Source organism: Mirounga leonina, unplaced genomic scaffold, assembly GCF_011800145.1.
Source record: "Mirounga leonina isolate KUSES-001 unplaced genomic scaffold, KU_Mleo_1.0 Mir_166, whole genome shotgun sequence".
Classification (NCBI taxonomy): Eukaryota; Metazoa; Chordata; class Mammalia; order Carnivora; family Phocidae; genus Mirounga; species Mirounga leonina.
Window position 1 is genome coordinate 29,886,410 of NW_023270418.1, and position 20,023 is coordinate 29,906,432.

At 48.8% G+C, this 20,023-nt stretch overlaps 2 protein-coding genes across 3 annotated transcripts in view; one reads left to right on the top strand and one right to left on the bottom strand.

Moving 5' to 3' along the window:
• Positions 1-12,036, top strand: part of RTN3 (reticulon 3) — a 61,970-nt gene extending 49,934 nt beyond the window's left edge. For both annotated transcript variants that reach the window (XM_035013087.1, XM_035013086.1), the window contains 6 exons: positions 2,243-2,450; positions 4,542-4,680; positions 5,116-5,185; positions 5,978-6,024; positions 7,716-7,774; positions 9,902-12,036. In XM_035013087.1, coding sequence (XP_034868978.1) covers positions 2,243-2,450; positions 4,542-4,680; positions 5,116-5,185; positions 5,978-6,024; positions 7,716-7,774; positions 9,902-9,947 — 569 coding nt within the window. In that variant the 3' untranslated portion in view covers positions 9,948-12,036. The remainder of the gene's footprint in view (positions 1-2,242; positions 2,451-4,541; positions 4,681-5,115; positions 5,186-5,977; positions 6,025-7,715; positions 7,775-9,901) is intronic.
• A 32-nt stretch (positions 12,037-12,068) lies between these two features.
• Positions 12,069-20,004, bottom strand: CUNH11orf95 (chromosome unknown C11orf95 homolog). Its single transcript, XM_035013088.1, has 4 exons — positions 17,936-20,004; positions 16,990-17,376; positions 16,158-16,745; positions 12,069-15,918 (listed from the first exon to the last, which is right to left on the bottom strand). Exons 1-4 carry the CDS (start codon positions 18,228-18,230, stop codon positions 15,449-15,451), a joined length of 1,740 nt encoding a protein of 579 aa, XP_034868979.1. The 5' UTR covers positions 18,231-20,004; the 3' UTR covers positions 12,069-15,448.
• Between the last annotated feature and the right edge of the window lie 19 nt (positions 20,005-20,023).

Here is a 20,023-nt window from a genome sequence, read left to right on the forward strand (position 1 = left end):
GACTGAGCCACCCAGGCGCCCCTTTAGAGCCGTTTTTACCCCTTTATCCAGTGTTCAGTCTATAATCATCACACTTGGCATTTATGTGTTGTCAGATCTTACCTCCTTTATTTTTTGCTGTTTTTTTATTGAAGAATAAGTACAATGTTACATTAACTAAAGATGTACAGTGTAATGATTCAGCAGTTCTGTACATCACTCAGTGCTCATCACAGTAAGGGTACTTATTCTAAACCCCCTTCAGCTATTTCACCCACTCCCACCCGACCTCCCCTCTGGCAACCACCAGTTTGTTCCCTGTAGTTAAGAATCTGGTTTTTTTGTCTCTTTTTTCTTTGTTCATTTGTTTTGTTTATTAAATTCCACATATGAACGAAATCATAAGATATTTGTCTCTGTTTGACTTATTTCACTTAGTGTTGTACCCTCTAAGTCCATCCATGTTGTTGTAAATTTCTCAGTCTGGGTTTGTCTGGTGTTTTCTTATTAGTTCTAGGTTTTATGTTTTTGGCAAGAACACCACAGAAGTGATGTTGTGTCCTCAGTGCATTACACCGGGAGGCACATGGTATCTGTTCCATTCCGAAGCATTCTGTGTTGAAACTGTGCTTGTGGTCTTAGGAACAGTGACGTCTATATATTAGGACTCTGACTGTAGGAATCCTGCTTAGTATTTGCTCTCATAAGAGGGCAGCACTCTGTTCAGCTTTCCTGTCCCAACTAGGTGAGTCTGGGACTCTCACCTTCCCATCAGGAATCGTAATGCCTCTTACTTCTCCTAGTGTCACATCCCTTGGCTGGAATCTCTGAACCAGTGATTATTTCTTCTCTACAATCAGCATACCTTTAGTGTGAAAGTTTCAAGTTAGGTTCCGTTGGCTCCAGCAAGGTTAGGCTTCAGAGTTGAGTATTGTAGCTGGAATATGGAGAAGAACTAGGTGCCAGGGGGTCCACTTGAACAGATTCAAGTTCATTTTACCCTCAATCACAGTCTTGCAGGACTATCATATTTTAGTTGTAGTTAAAATTTGAGTGTTTACTGCATGTCATTTACAAAGCATTCTATTGCATTGGCCTCCTATAAAAACAACTCTAGGAAATAGATGTTACTTTCTTTATTTTACAAAAGAAAAAACAAAGGTTTAGAAAGGTCATTTAAGACAATATGGCTAAAAATTACCAGGACTCAAACCTGTCTCTCCAACTCCAAAGCCCTTGCCCTTCTTCTTTTTTTTTTAAGATTTTATTTATTTGCGAGAGAGAGAATGAGAGACACAGAGGGAGGAGGGTCAGAGGGAGAAGCAGACTCCCTGCTGAGCAGGGAGCCTGATGTGGGACTTGATCCCGGGACTCCAGGATCATGACCTGAGCCGAAGGCAGTCACTTAACCAACTGAGCCTCCCAGGCGCCCAGTCCTTGCCCTTCTTTATGAACAGAAAAAACCTGCAATAGGACCATTAATGTCGAAGTTAACCTTCACAGATTGAAAATTCAAATCTAGTGTCATTGCTAGATTGAAGGTGATTACTAGAAACTTTTACACACAGTTCTTGAGGTGTCTTTAAGTAGAAGAACTTAGATTTTTCCAGTTTGGCTGTCCCACATCCTGAGACCCACTTCCCTGAGACAGTTTTGGTTTATACCTATTTCCTAACAATTAGTTATAGTGTCCCCATTCATTTTCAGAGGTATAGCGGTTTAGATAATGATGTGGTCCCCTACCTATCATCCTTCCTGAGTTCTCTTCAGATTAACATAGAGACATAGGTGTTTTGTTGCAGCTAACACTAGTAGAGTTTGGTTTGTTTTTATCCACCACTCTCTTCTGCCTCCACCCAATTTATACACATTAGCTTTGGTTTTATAGTGACCAAACGAATTTATCGGCATGGTTTGCTTAATTTAGTCAACAATTAACAAGATTTTATCACACTTATTCTACATCCTTTCTGCTAAAGCATTCCAAGAAATTGACACTTTATCCCATTGTACTTTAGTAGCCATCTCTAAAAAAATAAGTTTCTAAGTTTTTGTGAACCTGTCCAGAAACCACAAGAACCTTTTGCAGTATGAGTCCTCACTCCTGACATACAATTTGATTTTCATTTAACAGATTCTCTTAAGGAGGGTTGCGCTTGTAATTGCATGCTAGTGTAATGCTTCTCAGGTATGCAGGACACAGCCAAAGAGCAGTCCTGGCCACGTGGCTACATGTAACCTGTGTTCCCTTTTCTTTTGGCAGTGCACGATCTGATTTTCTGGCGAGATGTGAAGAAGACTGGGTTTGTCTTTGGCACCACACTGATCATGCTGCTCTCCCTGGCAGCTTTCAGTGTCATCAGTGTGGTTTCTTACCTCATCCTGGCTCTTCTCTCTGTCACCATCAGCTTCAGGGTCTACAAGTCTGTCATCCAAGCTGTACAGAAATCAGAAGAGGGCCATCCATTCAAGTGAGTGGAAGTCTCACAAGTAACATTCGACAGTTTAGAGAAGGGGTTTGCCGAGGCTGGGCAGGTCTACCAATCAGACCTGACTAAGTGAAGAATTATAGAGCCTAATACAGCTGATCCCTTGCATGAACCATCAGCTAGAAACCTTGCCACTTCAAAAGTGACCAAGTTAGGAGCCAAGAACTTTTTGACAAACTAGGGGCTCACACTTTAAGAGCAAAGAAGACTGTCTGAATTCCTGAGCAGGGCCTCCAGGACAGCACCTGGTTAGATGGGGTCCCAAGGACATGCTTAAGTTCCCTGTTATAGTTAAATCTTTTTGTTTTGGTTTGGTTTTGATTTTGATTTTTTAAACATTTTTTTATTTAAATTCAGTTAATTAACATAGTGTATTATTAGTTTCAGAGGTAGAGTTCAGTGATTCATCAGTCATATATAACACCCAGTGCTCATTACATCACGTGCCCTCTTTATTATCCAACACCCAGTTACCGCATCCCCCCACCCACCTCCCATATAGTTAAACCTTAAAACAACTTAGAAATCTCAGTATTGAGGCTGTGCTCTTAGCAATATCAAAATTTGATATGTTTGCTCTTAGTTTTATTACTGATTTCCTTCTTATCTCTCCTTTAGTTTTCTTATTTTTTTTTCCCCCCTTTAGTTTTCTTAATACCAGGAGCAAGTCTTGAGGTCAGTAGGTCATGCATTTCTAGAATCCACTTGCTAGCTTTCTGTGCTGTGACTTTAACAAATGTTTTCCTCTTGGAAATCTTAGCCCATAAACAATTTTAATATTCATAAATGACCGTTTTTTCAAAACCTTTTCGTCATAGGGAAAGAAACTCTTCCGTGACCTCTCAAGACTATGACAGAATAAGTGTCTGGCTGCAGCTCTGGTCCTTTTATTTTCTCTTGGTGAAAATAGAAGACAATTTAAACTATATGTGGCATTTAAAAAGTTACGTGAATTAATTTTAACAAATCAGTAGCTGCTCACTGAGTGAATAAATGTGACTTTTGCTACAAGCTCAAATGTCTTAGCAGCGTTTTTCCTCTTCTGCAGGACACTGTTATGGAATATAAAATGTGTTTTGTCAAGTTGTATGAATTACAGCATCTGATTTTTATAACTTTTGTATTTGGTAGTAAATATTTTCTTAATAAGTAGGAAAGGAAAGCATGCCTGTTCCTTTCTCTTTTTTCCACAAGATTATAGGCTCTTTAAGGCAAAAGCAGTCTTCTCTTTCCTGATATGTCAGTGCATAGCAGAGGGTCTGATACTCAGTAGGCACTCAGTAAGTACCGAGTGAAGGAACAAGTTATGAGCACATGGTTACATCTCAATTCTGTAGTGCATCTGCAAACAGAACCCAAGTCTTTTGTCCGCCCTATCAAACTCAGTATCTCCACTCTCCTTTTTCTTTTGTTAACAAATATTTTATAATGCCTCTTTTATCATTTTGAAATGAAATTCATAGATATCTATTAACAAAATTTCAAAAATAGACTGTAATTGTAATATAAAGGAATAAGATAGAAAGTCATTTATAGTAAAATAATATATATTCCAGTCAATATTTAACTGCTTGGACATGACTACACGCACACAAAACAATAGAGACATTAGATACTTGTACTTAGATGTATAATCTCCAGTACAGATGTGATTTTCCAAAGTAGTGTAAAATGTCTTAGTAAAGTTTAGCATAAACAAAATACAGTTTTTTTAGAAAATTCAGGATATGTTAAAACTGGGGAAAATACCTTGTTTTTATACGTTCTGGGCTTTTGATAATTATAAATGAGTTCACCTTCATAAATACCTGTGAGGCAGTAAAAGTTATGCAGGGCATAGGACAATTCTTTATTGTGTATGAATGTGCCACACTTTGCAGACATCTGGCATCTTTGCTTCTGCTCACTGAAAGACAGTGGTGCCCTCTCCCCAGCCCATGAAAGCAAAAAATGCCCCTACAGATTTCTAAAATGTGCCCTTGGGGGAATTTCACACTCTAAATAACTGCTCTACTAACAGAAAGAGATCTTCTTCCTTGTCAAATGTATGACTGTTGTTTTTTCTTCTGGAAGAGCCTACCTGGATGTAGACATTACTCTGTCCTCAGAAGCTTTCCATAATTACGTGAATGCTGCCATGGTGCACATCAACAGAGCCCTGAAACTCATTATTCGTCTCTTTCTGGTGGAAGATTTGGTTGACTCCTTGAAGGTTAGTTGCTTCTACAGCTTTTGGTGGTGAGGCTGAAGAAAACCAGGGACTAGGTTATAATTCAGAGGAAAAACAGTAAATAAATGTATGCAAATGTATTTTGCATAAAAACAAATGTATGCTTATCTCAACCTGTGAAAAATGGGGATAGGAGTCAGTAGAGAAGACATCTCCTACACCTGTAGAACTAAGTGCCCTCCCAACAAGGGCACCGTCATTGACAGAAATGCAGTCACAGTCTGTTTTTGAGCTCTGATGCACACTTCCAACGTATGGTGCAGACGGTGTGTAACCTTCATTGTGAAATTATAATTATGTATGGCATACATCACTAAATTTATGCAGACTTAATTGGCAAGAGGAGAATGGCATCAGTTAACCTAAATTTTGCATTATGATTATCCCTGCGTAACCCTCTGATGTTGGCCTTCACAGCTGGCTGTCTTCATGTGGCTTATGACCTATGTTGGTGCTGTTTTCAATGGAATCACCCTTCTGATTCTTGGTAAGGTGACAAGGAAAATGTCTCCATGCTCTTTGAAGTACAACTAGCCTTGAACAACTCAGGTTTGAACTGTGGGGGTCCACTTATATGCAGATTTTTTACAGTACAGTATTGTAAATGTATTTTCTCAGGATTTTCTGACTAACGTTTTCTTTTCTCTAGCTTATCTTATTGTTAGAATACAGTGTATAATACACATAACATACGAAATATGTGTTAATTGACTGTTCTTGGTAGCACTTCTGGCCAACAGTAGGCTGTTAGTAAAGTTTGGCGGGGGGGAGTCAAAAGTTATATGCAGATTTTTTACTGCATGGGGTATCCTACCCCTAATCCCTACGATGTTGAGGGGTCATCTGTAATTGGTAAAAGTAGGAGCCAAGAGAATGCCCAGCATGTCTCCACTCCTTCCATGTGGCCTAGCCTTTAACATCCATAAACCTTGAATTAGATGTTGGAAGAACCTGTGTTTGTGGCCATAGGTTTTTTGAAAGGTCTTAACTATAAAGAAATATCAAAACAACCAGAAGTAAAGGAGAGTTGTCTACATTTGGTTTAAATATGGGGATCTTATAGAAATCATTTTCATAATCTGGAAATTATTTGTGATACAAAGAAAGCCTGTGTACCTCTAGCTACCTATCCTTAAATGAGAGCCCTAGGTAGGATTTCTCATATTGAAGATCTGTGTTTCCCTATATTTCATAAGGAAAAATGTGCGTGTTACTTGAGTCTTGGGTCTTTTTGACTGTCTCACATTTAGACTTGCTGTGTCCTGTGATTCTCTTACAGCCGAACTGCTTATTTTCAGTGTCCCCATTGTCTATGAGAAGTACAAGGTGAGCGCTTGTCTGTCTCAAATCAGATATGCCTGTTGATGTATGACTAGCTTTAGTTTATTTTTTAGGCATTGAAGGTTTGGAGTGATCATTTTCTTTCTTTTTTTTTTAAGGATTTATTTACTTATTTGAGAGAGAGAGAGAGAGTGCACAAGCGGGAGGGGCAGAGGGAGGAGGAGAGAGACTCTCAAGCAGGCTCCACGCCCAGCTTGATCTCACGACTCTTGAGATCACGACCTGAGCCGAAACCAAGAGTTGGACACTTTACTGACTGAGCCACCAGGGCCCCATGAGTGATCATTTTGTAACCATTTCTGCAGTCTGAGTTTGTAAGTCAGGAGCCTGTAAGAAATAGTGGTTTCCTGTACCAAGATTTAGGAGAGAGAAGGGTAGGAAGGTATATTTTTATGCCTTGTTGTGGGTCTTTTAAGTATTTCATGTGGATGCATTATCTGTTCAAAAAAAGAAGTTGAAAAAATGCTTAAATAGATAAAAGCTGGTGTCCAAAAAGAAATTTAAACTATCAAGGCTATTATGGGAATCCATCTATGTGAAGAGATGTTTGCATCGTGGAATGGTGAATACAAAGCCTTGCTAGATGCTATGAGTTTATTCTTTACAGATTAAGTCATCAATCAACAGGCTTTATTTATGCCTTTTGGTATTAAATGAATTAGTCTTACCTAGGGGCCAGAACACATTTGTGATTACAGAATATAGATTAAATAGACCGTTTTTAGTATTCAGAAAATGCTTTACTCCAGTATCTGTAAAGGAAACACCTAACAAGTAAAACCTTAGCAAAAGGGGCGCCTGGGTGGCTCAGTCGTTAAGCGTCTGCCTTCGGCTCAGGTCATGATCCCAGGGTCCTGGGATCGAGCCCCGCATCAGGCTCCCTGCTCGGCGGGAAGCCTGCTTCTCCCTCTCCCACTCCCCCTGCTTGTGTTCCCTCTCTCACTGTCTCTCTCTCTCTCTGTCAAATAAATAAAAATAAAATCTTTAAAAAAAAACAAAAACAAAAACAAAAAAAAACCTTAGCAAAAGAAATGAGTGATTTTTACTTCAACAGAGTATTATAAGGTGTTTATGGCATAATTTAAAGTCTGAAACCCGAAGGGTCTTTATGGGTTTTGTTTTGTTTATGTGGGCTTCACGCCCAGCATGGAGCCCAGCGTGGGGCTTGAACTCAAGACCTGAGCTGAGATCAGGAGTTGAGTGAGCCACCCAGGCACCCCTAATACCTGAAGTTTTTGGGTTTTTGTTTGTTTTTAAGATTTTATTTGAGAGAGAGAGCAAGAGAGCACAAGCAGGGGGGAGAGAGAGAAGCAGGCTTCCCACTGATCAGTGAGCCTGGTGTGTGGGGCTTGACTTACTGAGCCACCCAGGCGCCCCAATACCTGAAGTTTTTAAAATACTCATAAAAACTGGGCATCATTGGGGCAGCTGGCTGGCTCAGTCAGTAGAGCATGCGACTCTTGATCTCAGGATCGTGAGTTCAAGCCCTGTGCTGAGTGTGGAGCCCACTTGAAATAAAAAATAATAATAAATTTTAAAAACTGGCATTGTTTTCATTTCCCAGAATATGCAATAGTGTTTTTAAAAAATGGTTAACACTAGGAAACAGAACATTACCTTCAGGAAAATTGTTAATCTGTGTGTTGCCATAACTGAGTCTCTTCCCTTCCTTAAAGACCCAGATTGATCACTATGTTGGCATTGCCCGCGATCAGACCAAGTCGATTGTTGAAAAGTAAGTATGCTTTAGTTCCGCATTTTATCAGAACGTGTTGCTTTTCTTCCCCAATTATTTTTAGCCTCCTCTATAAAATACTGATTCAAAGAAAGGGAATTTTCATCCTGAAGAAAAATGTTGGTTACTAGTTTGATTTTACTACAAATTATTTCATCCTGCTTCTTTAAAAAACATCCTTTGTGTCTTAAGATCAGTGGAATTAGCAGCTTTGCCTTTCTGAATCGGCCTTGTAAGTGTACGTAGCTGCCCGCCCGCCTGCATCAATTTTAAGCCAAACTCTTCCTTCTCTTTTCAGAAATAAGAGCTTTACTAGGGGCGCCTGGGTGGCTCAGTTGGTTAAGCAACTGCCTTCGGCTCAGGTCATGATCCCGGGGTCCTGGGATCGAGCCCCGCATCAGGCTCCCTGCTCGGCTGGAAGCCTGCTTCTCCCTCTCCCACTCCCCCTACTTGTGTTCCCCCACATGCTGTCTCTCTCTCTCTCTGTGTCAATTAAATAAATAAATAAAAAATCTAAAAAAAAAAAAAAAAAAGAAATAAGAGCTTTACTAAATAAATGACTCAAGGCACAATGCTACCCTTCCTAAAACTACCAAATCCCTGTTTTCTCTTTTTTTTTTGAACCAATTTAATATTAAAATCAAGTAATAAAATATTGGTAGACATTTCTATGACTCCTTCTACCAAGGAACCATTTGGGGTTTTTTGTTTGGTGTTTTTTTTGCTTTTTTTTTTTTTTTTTTGTAATTATGGCAAATACTAAGGAACCCACACTTCTTATTGAGATGTTAACATTTTTTCATATTCAGATATTTAAGAAATAAAACACAAGCAGCTAAATCTTTTTTGTTTTGTTTTGTTTTTTAAAGATTTTATTTATTTATTTGACAGAGAGAGAGATAGCGAGAGCAGGAACACAAGCAGGGGGAGAGGGAGAAGCAGGCTTCCTGCCAAGCGGGAAGCCCGATGCGGGGCTCGATCTCAGAACTCTGAGATCATGACCTGAGCTGAAGGCAGACGCTTAACGACTGAGCCACCCAGGCACCCCAGCTAAATCTCTTTTGTGCGCGCGCACACACACACGCCGCCCCAGTCCCTTTCACACCTCAGATTTTAATGGTTTTTCCAGTTTTGATAAGTGGAAACTATGAATATATGCCCACCACTCTGGCTTGATGCCAGGGTCTTTACTTGCTCTTTTGCTTTTTCAGGTATACATTAGAGCTAAAACCAGGCAAGGACAGTTAGCACAAATCCGTATCTGGTTGCTGTTTACTCCTGATTGTGAAATACGGACATAGCTTAGCTTTAAAACTGATGTCTTGGTCAGTCCTTGCTGTGGGATCTAGGATTTGTGAGGAGTGGCTTTGACATTGGCTGAGAGGTATGTGAATGACCTTAGCGATGGCTAACCTTAATGCACAAAATGAAGGGTAGCTTTGGTGTTCTGTGAGGGGCCAGAAACTATTGCCAGCTCCTGTAGTCTTTTTTTAAAAAAAATTTTTTTCTTAAGATTTTATTTATTTGCGAGAGAGACAATGAGAGACCGAGAGCATGAGAGGGAGGAGGGTCAGAGGGAGAAGCAGACTCCCTGCTAAGCAGGGAGCCCGATGCGGGACTCGATCCCGGGACTCCAGGATCATGACCTGAGCCGAAGGCAGTCGCTTAACCAACTGAGCCACCCAGGCGCCCCTCCTGTAGTCTTTTTATCTGTCACCTTGACCCTTGACTTCTGGTTCCTTTTGTGGCACTAGGGGGTCACTAGCATTCCCAGAGAAACGGATTCTTGCACTGCCAGCGTGTGGAACACAGCAGACGTTATGCCCACATACCCCTTATTCTTCTCTGGAGGCCCCAGTGAGGGACGTGAGAGGTGCAGGCGGTGAAAGAGGACAGGCTGCAGGCATGATGGCAGGGAGTGGGGATGGATCTTTGCGGACCCCTCGGCTCATCCCAGACCAGACTCGGCCCCTGCCTCTTTTCATCCAGAATAAGCCCTGTGGAGATGGGAGATTATTTGTCACATTGCTCCAGCAAGTCCAGGGCTGTCTTTCGGTGTCACTGTTAAAGTAAAAACCTACAACTAATGTCCGTTTTCACCTTTTTCTTTTTTTTTTTCTTCAATAGGATACAAGCAAAACTCCCCGGAGTCGCAAAAAAGAAGGCAGAATAAGTACATGAGAACAAGAAATGCAACAGTTACTAAAACACCACTTAATAATTATAACGTTATTACTTGTACTATGAAGGAAGTGCTCAGTGTCAGCTCGAGCCTGCATTCCAAGCTTCTTTTTCTTAATTTGGTGTTTTCTCCCCTCCTTTCCCTTTACCCTCAGTATCAAGCACAAGAATTGTTGGACTAAAAAAAGAACTGATATCTTAGGACCCAAAAGAATAAAGAGAGAGTCAAATTAATAGGATAAATCAGTACCTTAATGGTGGTGGAGCTTTTACTTGTAGCTTGAAAGGGGAGAGATTGGAGGTCAAGGAGAAAATGAAAGATAAAGCACTGCTCTTGGACTCTGCTATCCAGTTCTCAAGGACTAGTCTTACACAGCTTCCCATCAGAGTTTTACCCTTATTTTTAAGTTAAGAAATAATGATTAACTTATGAGGAAATTATCTGGGGACAAGAGTGGGATTCCTTCCCATGGGGTTTTTGGCAGCCCTCTGATCCCATCTTCCTGCCCCACAATGTGAGCAGCTACTTCTGATATTCCTCTTCTTCACGTAATGCTATAACTTCCAACTCTATGAATAACCTGTAGGTGATAGAGTTCTGATTCCCAGAATGCCATCTGGGAACCCAGAATGGAAATGGAAGGTGGGGCTGGGACGACCCTCCCCTCCCGCTCACCCCTAGGAAAGGAAAGTCTCTTCTATTTGGGAGGGTGGCGTCTGTGTCTATTCTTGTAGGCACCAGTTCTGAGCTTTAGTTTGAGAACTCATTCCTGAATGTGCTTTCCTTCTTCTTCCCTGCCCACCTCACCTCGAGTTTAATAAATATGGTTGTACTTTTCTTATTATGAAATAAATGTCTGTAACTGCTGTACACTGCTGTAAACTTGTTAGAGAAAAAAATAATCTGCATGTGGGCTCCTCAGTTGTTGAGTTATTGTAATCCTGTCTCAGTCCATGGCGGGGGGGGGGGAACATTCTCAGGAGGTGAATACAGAAACATAAAAGGCCTTTTTTGCTTTTATCTTTTCTCCGCAGCTTCCTCCTTCACATGCTACATCTTTAACCTATGCTTATCATTGTATCCTAAGGACCAAAGCCAAGCTGGCTTGAGAGGAGATTTTGTGTGTGTCTGTGGTTAAGAGACCACAAATTAGTGTAAGAAAGTATGTTCTGTGGTTCATATGGAGTTTTAACTTTGAGGCTAGCTTTACGTGTGTGTTATGTTTTGAGGGTTCCTTTCATCTTCAGGCACATAAAATGTCTCAGCACCTCTGTCATGGCCCAGGGTGCTCCTTTTGAGAGTGTTTTCCAAGAAGTTTTAGGTGAGGGCGACCAGGCAGGACCAGATTGTGTGGATGGGCTCCGTGTGCAATTAAAAGATAAACAGAACAACCCAGACAGACATCAGATGGAGGGTGATCAGGAATCTGATTCCTGTTGAGACAAGTGTCTTTCTCCCTTTCCAACATGAAAATTCAGTCAACTTGAAAGAAGTCATCTGTGAGTTCCTTCAGGTTGTAAAACTTGTGGTCATGGTAATCCAGAGGGAATGTGCGCTGGTGACTTGAAAGTAAGGGCTACAGTCTTTGATGGTCCCAAAGCACTGCAACTCTGTAGAAGATAGTGGAAGTTTTCTTTCTACTGTTTTGGAAAAGTTACTTCAGCCATTTAGATGGGTAAAAGGTACCCTTGCCTTACTCCATTTTCCTATTTACTTAGCCCCCTTTCCTTTTTAATGTTTAAGCTGATTTCACATTGTCCATCCTATCTTACGCCCTCCCAAGAAGTCAGTGCACTGATCAACTTTTTTGGGCTTCCCCTCCAAAGGACCCTTCTCTGCACTGGAAGCCTCCACACCTAGCTCTTTTGTTTTGTTACTGCTGTGTTTAGGTAATTGGACAGATCTTTGTGCCACACAGGAATTTTTTTTTTTTTTTTAAGGAAAATCTATAGATGAACTATTACTAATGAAACTGTGTGTGCGTGTATGTGCGTGCAACATAAAAATACAGTAGCACCTAAGGAACTTGAATCTTGGTTCCTGTAAAACTGCAAATTGATGTGGTATTAATTAAAAAAAAACAAAAAACAAAACACAGTGACTGTGGTGTCATTCTGCTAACTTTATTCTTTATACATACAGTTTGGGTAAAGTAAGAACCAGGCTTCCACCGGCCCCCATCCCCACTCCACTTTTGAGGCTTTAAAAAGCAACTAATAGTTGAGATTGGTAATGATTCCCAAGATTGCAGAATTTCCATAGGAGAGCAAAGCTGTGCGTTTGCTTTCTGAAAGATCACAGAGACCCTCTTAAGAGGTGACCTCAGGAGAAAGAGGATGAGTGGAAGGGGCCAGAGGGTCTGCTGTCCCAGTTCAGCCGCACCCCAACCTCGGAGGGTCGCCTGCCTGCAGCGGGAAGCAGCCTATACATCACAGAGTCACTCACCGTGGAAAGTGGAGACCACATACATCAGAACTTTATCCCTTCAGATTTATTCTTCCCCAAAACTAAGGCTGCCATGACCCTTAAGCTGGATTTTAAAAAATTTATTCAACATACCTCTTAGAAAACTTAGGCTGAAATTTTTTAAAAATAACTGAAGCAAACAACTTCACAAATACACATACAAATGTTCGAGTAATGTCTCTAACGTGGCATATAAATATGGATTCAGAGTAACATTTACATATTGGCCATAATAGCAAGCATACCATTAACAAAAACTTCATGAAGAAACTTCACCTGTTGATGTCAGACTCCCAAGGCAAGGAGGAGGCACAGAGAGAGGAGGACCACCTGACCCCCCCAACCCAAGAGGCCGTAGGGGCAGTCAAAGCAGGAATCACTGCAGTGGCACTGAGCCCACTCCTGCGCAGATCTTCAGCTTTGTGATCGTTGGAGGGCTTATCAGAAAGGATTGCTGGGTGCCACCCCAGTTTCTGATTCATCGAGCTGGGGCCCAAGGATTTGTGTTTCTAGGAGGTTCCGAATGTGATGCTACTGGTCCAATGGCCACACTTTGAGAACCCCCTGGAGTGCTTGGGGCTGCCTCTCAAGACATTCATTCCTGTCTTCCCAAGGCCTCCGTCCCTGTCTGTCAAAAGGAAAAGCCATTCCTGACCAGCTCTCTGTCCTGGCTTACCTGAACTTTGGCAGTGGGCTTGGGTGACCAGAATAGGTCACCCCAATCTGCCTCCTGTTTTTGAACAGGCAAGTAGCAAAAAGTGATAAAAGACTCATTCTGGATCCGAAAATAACATGCATGAAGGAAAATAAAAGAATGGCAGTACCCAGCCAGGTGCCATCCATAATCCCTGTTCTCAAGCTCTTAATACTGACTCAAAACCCCTCAAGGTTCAAACATGGAATTCACTTCTCAGGGAATGCTGTCCCTGGTGGCATCTACAACAGGAAACATAATGCCAGAGCCCTTGGCCTCCTGGAGAGGCCATGGGATGGGTGGCCGTCAGCCCTGCTCCCGAACTTCTGAGGGAGGAGGCTGCTGCCCGAACCCTGGAGCTGAAGCCTGTGGCGGCCAGAGCTGCCCTGGACGACACTGATCCCAGGGAGGCGTGCAGGTCTTTGCCATCCCCCGAAGCGTCACTGCGCTCTAACGGACGGCAGCACCCACCGCATGCCATTCGGCAAGCCCCACGAGAAAAAGAAATCTTAATAATGGACCAGAGATGGGGAGGCAGTGTGGTGTAGTGCAAACAACACTGAGTCGGGAGTTGAGCTTTTTATTCTAGTTCTATACTGCTCCTACCTGGCTGTGTGTGATCATTTCAGTTTCCGAACTTCACTACCTGTCTGTGGAAGGGGTCAAGGGGGCGGGGTCTGGTTGATCTCCAAGGTCATTCCAACTCTGACAATTTTGAGTTATATAAAAATGCTATAAAATCCATGGTATAAAATCCAATTCCCAATCAGGAAGAGTCAAGGGGACTGGGCCTGAGGCACTTGAACCGTGGGCTCTGGCCTGGGGGTGCTGGGATGAGGAAGGGCTTCCTCTTTGCTGTGTTTTCCCGCCCACAGAGGCAGCTCCTGGCCCCAGGTGCCAGGGCTCCTCTGCTTCCAGGCCTCGCCCTCAAGTCCCACCTCCCCACTCTCAGGCTGTAAGACCAAAGGAACCGGCCTGGCCATGTGAAGAGCAGACATACGGGCCCAGAGAGGCCTGGAGAGTCACACATTAGTGTGGGATGTTTGGGGCCCCCATCCCCACCTCTGTCCTCACTCCTTCCTCCTTTAGGTCCTTCCTCCACCACCTCACAGCTTATCTCTGATACACGTATAATAAATAAGACATTTGCACATAAGGGTGACTGGGACAGCTCTCTCCCCGCCCCTCCCCCTTTCATATAAAAGCATTAAATACAGTTTCAAAATAAAATACAAAGAGCAAAAAGGGCCTGATCTCGGGGCCACCTGTTCTCCACAGGAGAATGAATCTACACATCCCACTCGGACCTGCCTGGGAGATCGCGGGGCCCCTTCCCGGCCCCACCGGGCCTGGCGCTGCCGCGGGGAAAAGAAGGCCGAGGCCCGGCCCCAGGCCCTTGGGGACTGAGAATGGGTGGCCCGTCCAACGTGTACGAAGGGGGACAGGGAGGGGACGGGAAGAGAACGCCAACTGCCAGGACCTCCAGTGCCCCGGGCTCGGACCGACGGGGACGATAGAGCAGGAGTGCCTGACTGGGTCTGGGGGAAAACGGAGGTCTTGGGAGCAGGAGAGGAGCAAAGGAGAAAAGTGCTAATCCCTTTACAAGATCGGGGTCCGGGAAGGCGCGGCAGGAGCGGGGGAGGCAGAAGGGGCCGCGGGGCGCGCTGTCCCCAGAGCCCGCCTGGGAGGCTGGCGCAGCTGCCGGGTGGCCCCCGCCCAGCTCCGCCCCCGCCTCCGGGCTGCCCGCCCGCGGTCCAAGCGTCCTCCCCGCCCGGGCGGGCTCCCGAGCCCCGTCGCCCCGCCCTCCGCTGGAGGCCCTCGTCCGCAGTCCGGGCCTCCGAGCAGCCGCGAATACCAATGAGGACCCGGCAGCAGCCGCCCCCGACCCGGGGGCCGTGCCTGCCGGCGTGCAGTGCCTCAAGGACCTGGGCCCCGGCCTGCGGCCCTCCTGCCCTCCCCCGGCCCTGGGGACCTAATACTGACTGTCGGCAACCCCCACCCGGGCCCGGCGCGGGCGGGAGCTAGAGGCCCTCCGCGCACACACGCTTGGAGGCCGCGATGGCCTCTCGGGAAACGTGGGGCCCAGCGCGGGGAGGGCCAGGGCTCCGCATCCGAGGGGAGCGAGCGCTCCCCGCAGCGCACCGACCAGCCCGGGGGGCTCCGGGGCTCCGAGCGGAAGCCGGCGACCCCACCCAATTCCTATCTCCGCCCGGCCCGGCCAGCGGGGCGGGGGACAGCGGCGGCGGCGGCCAGGGTCGCGGGAAGCAGGGTGTCCGGGCCCGAGGGCCGGCGGAGCCCAGGGCGGAGCCGCCCGGCCCGCCCCGCGAGCCCGCTACGCCCGACAGACGGCGCCCGCTTTGAGGTCCGCGCCGCCGTCGCGCGGCGCAGGGGCCGGCGGCCCGAAGCCCTCGTGGCCGTAGCAGCGCAGCGCCGCCTCCTCGTAGGCCTCCAGGATGGTCTGGCGCTCCTCGGGCGTGAAGTCCATGGAGAATGGGTGCACCTGCAGGATGTGCCGCTTGATGGTGCTGACCTTGAGCGTGGCCAGCGCGCCCCCGCACACCATGCACACCAGGCCGCGCCGGCTGCCGTCGTAGTCCATCAGGTACTCGCCCCGCCAGCGCGGCTGGTAGTTCCGCCGCTGCTCCCGGCTGCGGGGCGGGGGCGGCGGCGGCGGCGGGGGCGGCGGCGGGGGCGGGGGCAGCGGCGGGAAGGCGAGTCCCCCGGGCTCTTGGCCGTCCTCGTCGTCCTCGTCGTCCTCGGCGGGCCGTTCCGACGGCTCCCCTGGGGAAAGCGGGACATCGCCTAGGAAGGGACAAAGGACCGCATTGGAGCCGGCAGAGGGCAAGCCGCCCGCGTCTCGCGCCTCAGCTCCACAGCCGCCCACCTTGGCCCTCCTGCCCCGTCCCCCCCAGTCTCCCCTTCAACCTTCCACTCTCCCCGCCCGCTTCCACCCAAGCACTCCCAGCCCTCTGCCCCTTGCCTGGCCCGGGTCCCTGCCCCCGCTCTCCCGCGCCACCTGCTCTGGCCCTGCGCCAGCTCACCCCACCACTCCTCCTCCTCTGGCTCCTCCTCCTCTTCCCCTCCCCCCTCCTCGGAGGCTGCGGCTGTGCCGGGGGCGGCAGGGTCCCCGGGGGACTCGGGGCTGGGCAGCCCCAGGGCCAGCAGGTGAGCGGCCTTCTCGCTCCACTCCTGGGCGATGAGGGCCTTGACAGGCCCGCTGAGGCGCGTGGAGCCCGGGTGGCGCTGGCGGATGTGCCGCTTGATGGTGCTCATCTTGAGCGAGGCCAGCGCGCCCCCGCACACCATGCACACCAGGCCGCGCCGGCCGCCGTCCAGCTCCATGAGGTACTCCAGCCGCCAGCGCTCCTGGTAGCGGCGGCGGCGGTCACGGCCCTGCGGCGACCGGCCCGAAACCCCCACCCTCTCGCCCTCCTCGCCCTCCTCCTCCTCCTCCTCCTCGCCCTCCCCCTCCTCCTCCTCCTCCTCTGCGGGCCCGGGCCTCTCAGGGAGCCAGCCAGCCTCTTCTTTTTTTACGTCTGGGGGACTGAGATCCTGAGAGGACAGGGCTCCAGCAGTGGGGGCGGGGTCCCGGCTCTTTCTGGTCAGGTCCTGGGGGACGAGGTCATCGTCTGTTGGGGAAGGGGTGAGGGAGACGGGCTCAGCCTGGTGGCAGGGCTGCCCTTACCCACGCAGAGGGGTCCTCACCCCAGCCCCAATCTACAGGCCCCAGCCGGTGTGGGGGGGTGTGGGGTGTGTGGTGTGTGTCTCTGCATGGGTGGGTGTAGAGAGGAGTCCCTCCCGGTTTTGGCCACAGACCCCGCGTTGCAGCCCTAATATGGAGGGTGGGTCTCGGCCCTGGGAGGGGCCTCGCACCTGGTGGGGACCGAGTGAGCTCAGGCAGTGTCTTGGGCTGGCCACCCCAGGCTTGCAGCAGGGCGCTGCGCTGGGGGCCGCTGAGCCCCAAGGAGCTGGGGTGCACCTCCAGCACGTGGGCACGGATGTCGTCCAGGTGCAGGCTGGGCAGTGCCCGGCCACAGGCCATGCACACCAGCCGGTTCCCCCGAGGGTCATAGTCCATGAGACACTCTGCCCGGAACCAGTTCTGCAGGGACTCCTTCAGCCTCCGCTCCAGGCGCCGGGCCCCCAGCCCCCTGCTGCCCCCGGCCCTCCGGGAGGCTGAGAGGTGCCGACGCCGAGCCCGGGGTGCCACTGGGCCCCCTCGCCGCTGGCATCGGCTGCCCTCACCAGCTGGGGCTTTGCCTGAAAGGGTTGGAGGGAGGGAAGGAACTGAGGTGCTGGCCCTCCAGGGAGCACCCCCACCCCCCCGCCCCGCCACAGCCAGGTCCTCCACAAGCCTCTCCCTCACTCTTGACTCTGAGCCCCCAGCCTAACCTTTGCCCTGTTCTTCCTCTCTCCTCAGGCCTGAACTCCTCCACCTCCCGATCGTCCTGCACACAAACCCGAAGCTCTACCCACTCCTCCCTGACACCCAGATTCTAGCCCCTTCCCTGGACTTCACTGTCAAGCCATACCTTTCCAGCACCCTCCACTCCCAGCCTTTCCCCCGCCTATCCTCCCCACCTCCACGCTCCTTGATCCTTCTAAAACCACGGAAGGCCAAGACTATCAGAGATGGTGCAGACCCCTTCCTCTCACTGTCCCTCCCCCGATGTTGGACAGTAAGGGCAGTAAGCAGACCCTGCCCCACATAGAGCGGTGACTCGCTCCAGAAAATGAGTTTGTTGGCTGAGAAGTCAGGGCTGGCCCCACCGGGCCCCATCTGCCACCCAGGCCCCTGCCTCTCCATGTCCTGTGTTACCTGGGCCCTTGGGTGGGCAAGCTTGCAGGCCAGCCCCATCCTCCTCCTCTTCCTCTTCCTCTTCCTCCTCCTCCTCAGCCCCCTGGGCCCCCAGGCCCTCGGACTCTCCGCAGGCCCCAAGCCCCAAGTGGGCATCCCAGCTGTTGCTGATGACTTCCTTCTCCCGGGGACTCCAGTGCAGGGAGTAGGGGTGCTTTTGGCGGATGTGCCGTTTGATGGTGCTGAGCTTGAGCGTGGCCAGCGAGCTCCCACACACCATGCACACCATGCCGTGGCGGGCAGGGTTGAAGTCCATCAGGTACTCCAGCCGCCAGTGGTCGTGGTAATAGCGCCGGTGGTCACGGCCGGGAATGCGGCTCTTTCCAGGCCTTGAGGCCCGGGCCTCACAGTGGTCTGAGTATTTCCTGCCTGAAGGTGCTGGGCCCCTGGCCCTGGAGGAGGGCAGGGGGGCACTCCCCCAGGACCCCAAGGCACCCCCTTCCAGCTGAAGATCTTGCCCTGAAGAGGGGGGGAGAAGGGGAGACAGTTTTCAATGCCCGATATCCAGGAAACAAACCCAGGGCTTGGATTTTGCAGAGAAAGGGAGGTGGGGGGAGGGGTCGTTCGGCAGGGGGGAGGGGGCAGGAAAGGGATGACAACAGCAATAAAAGGGATGCGGGAGAGCCTGGAGTCAAAACACTGGCCCTTTACAAAGAGTGAGGACCCTTTAAGAGAGGACCAAGAACAAAAGGATGCCGAGCACTGCTGAGGGACTAGCTCTGACTTTTTAAAAAATAAGGTGAAGGCCAAGGCGGCAGCCAGCTCTGTTCGGCCCCCTTTCTGGCGGCGGGCTGTGAGGGGAAAGCCAGGAGAGCAGCAGGCCGGGCCCTTACGGCCAGAGCAGAGCTGGCAGTGGCAGAACAAAGGGGGCATCTGTCTGCATCCAGGGCTGCACACGGGACCCACCCGTCTGAGGCCCCAGCCAGGAGGGCCCCACCCAAACATCATCTCCCTTTTTCCAATAATGCCTCAAAGGCAGCCTTCTGAGAGTCCGGTGCTAAGCGTGGTCAGTTCCCCAAATGCAGGCACCCATGGGAGGGATCCCCATGACAAAGCTGTCAACACCTCCAGGGAAAGGAGTTTCTAGGACCCTGACTTCCCTACAGTCTGGGAGAGCCGATGACCCTGCAAGGGGATGGCAGGAGGGCCACCGGAGTGGCTACTGAAGATTCTGAGGAAGGGAGTGGTCACCACCCACTGGAGCCCATTAAGTCTTTCTAGGGGTTTATTTTTTGCTCTGGCAGAGAGCCGGCCACTGCCCAGCAATCAAGGGGCAGGCACGGAGAGGCCCAAGCACAGCACACTAACCCAGCAGTGTGCCCTTTTGCCAAACAGGCTGACACCCCAAGCAGTCCCCCACCTTCCCTGCAGTTTGGACCCGATTTTATTTAGAAAAGGGTTTCCTGGCCACATAAGCTGAATGGACAAGTGTGGTCGTGCTCCCACTGGAGAATCTCAGGGTCAGAGAAACAAAAGACAGGACCAGAGAGGACTCCTGTCACCACTGTGGTTTTTTGTCTGTTTTGATTTAAGTAGATCCAAAGCAAAAAGCATTGGCTTCCAAGTCAGAGACCTCGGTTCCAGTATGGTTTCACTGGTAACTTGCTCTGTGATCTTTGATAAGTCATGTGGCTCTCTGGGCCTCAGACTCTTTGTCTGAAAAGGCACTGGGTAGCTAGCTGGTCTCTAAGCATCCTTCCAGCGCCGGATCTAAGCTAGTCTAAGGTGGATTGGCCCTTTAAGAGCCCAAAAAAGGGGAGGAGCTGAGATTCTTTAAAAACAAAAGGGGATGGGGAGTTTCTGGGAGGGGAGCTCCGAGATTAGGGCAGAGTCTCCCTAAACCGGACAGAACCGTCACGGGTCTTAAGGCGGTGACCCTGCAGCAGGGAATGAAGAAACAGCGTCCTCTAAGAGCGAACGGGGAGGACGGGCTGGTCCTACTATAGCTGACAAATTGTGGCAAAAATTTCTGAAAAGAAGGGAGGCGATAACGCGCGGACAGGAGGGGGTATCTGCCTTTGTGAGCGAGCCCATCCCTTTAAAAACTAC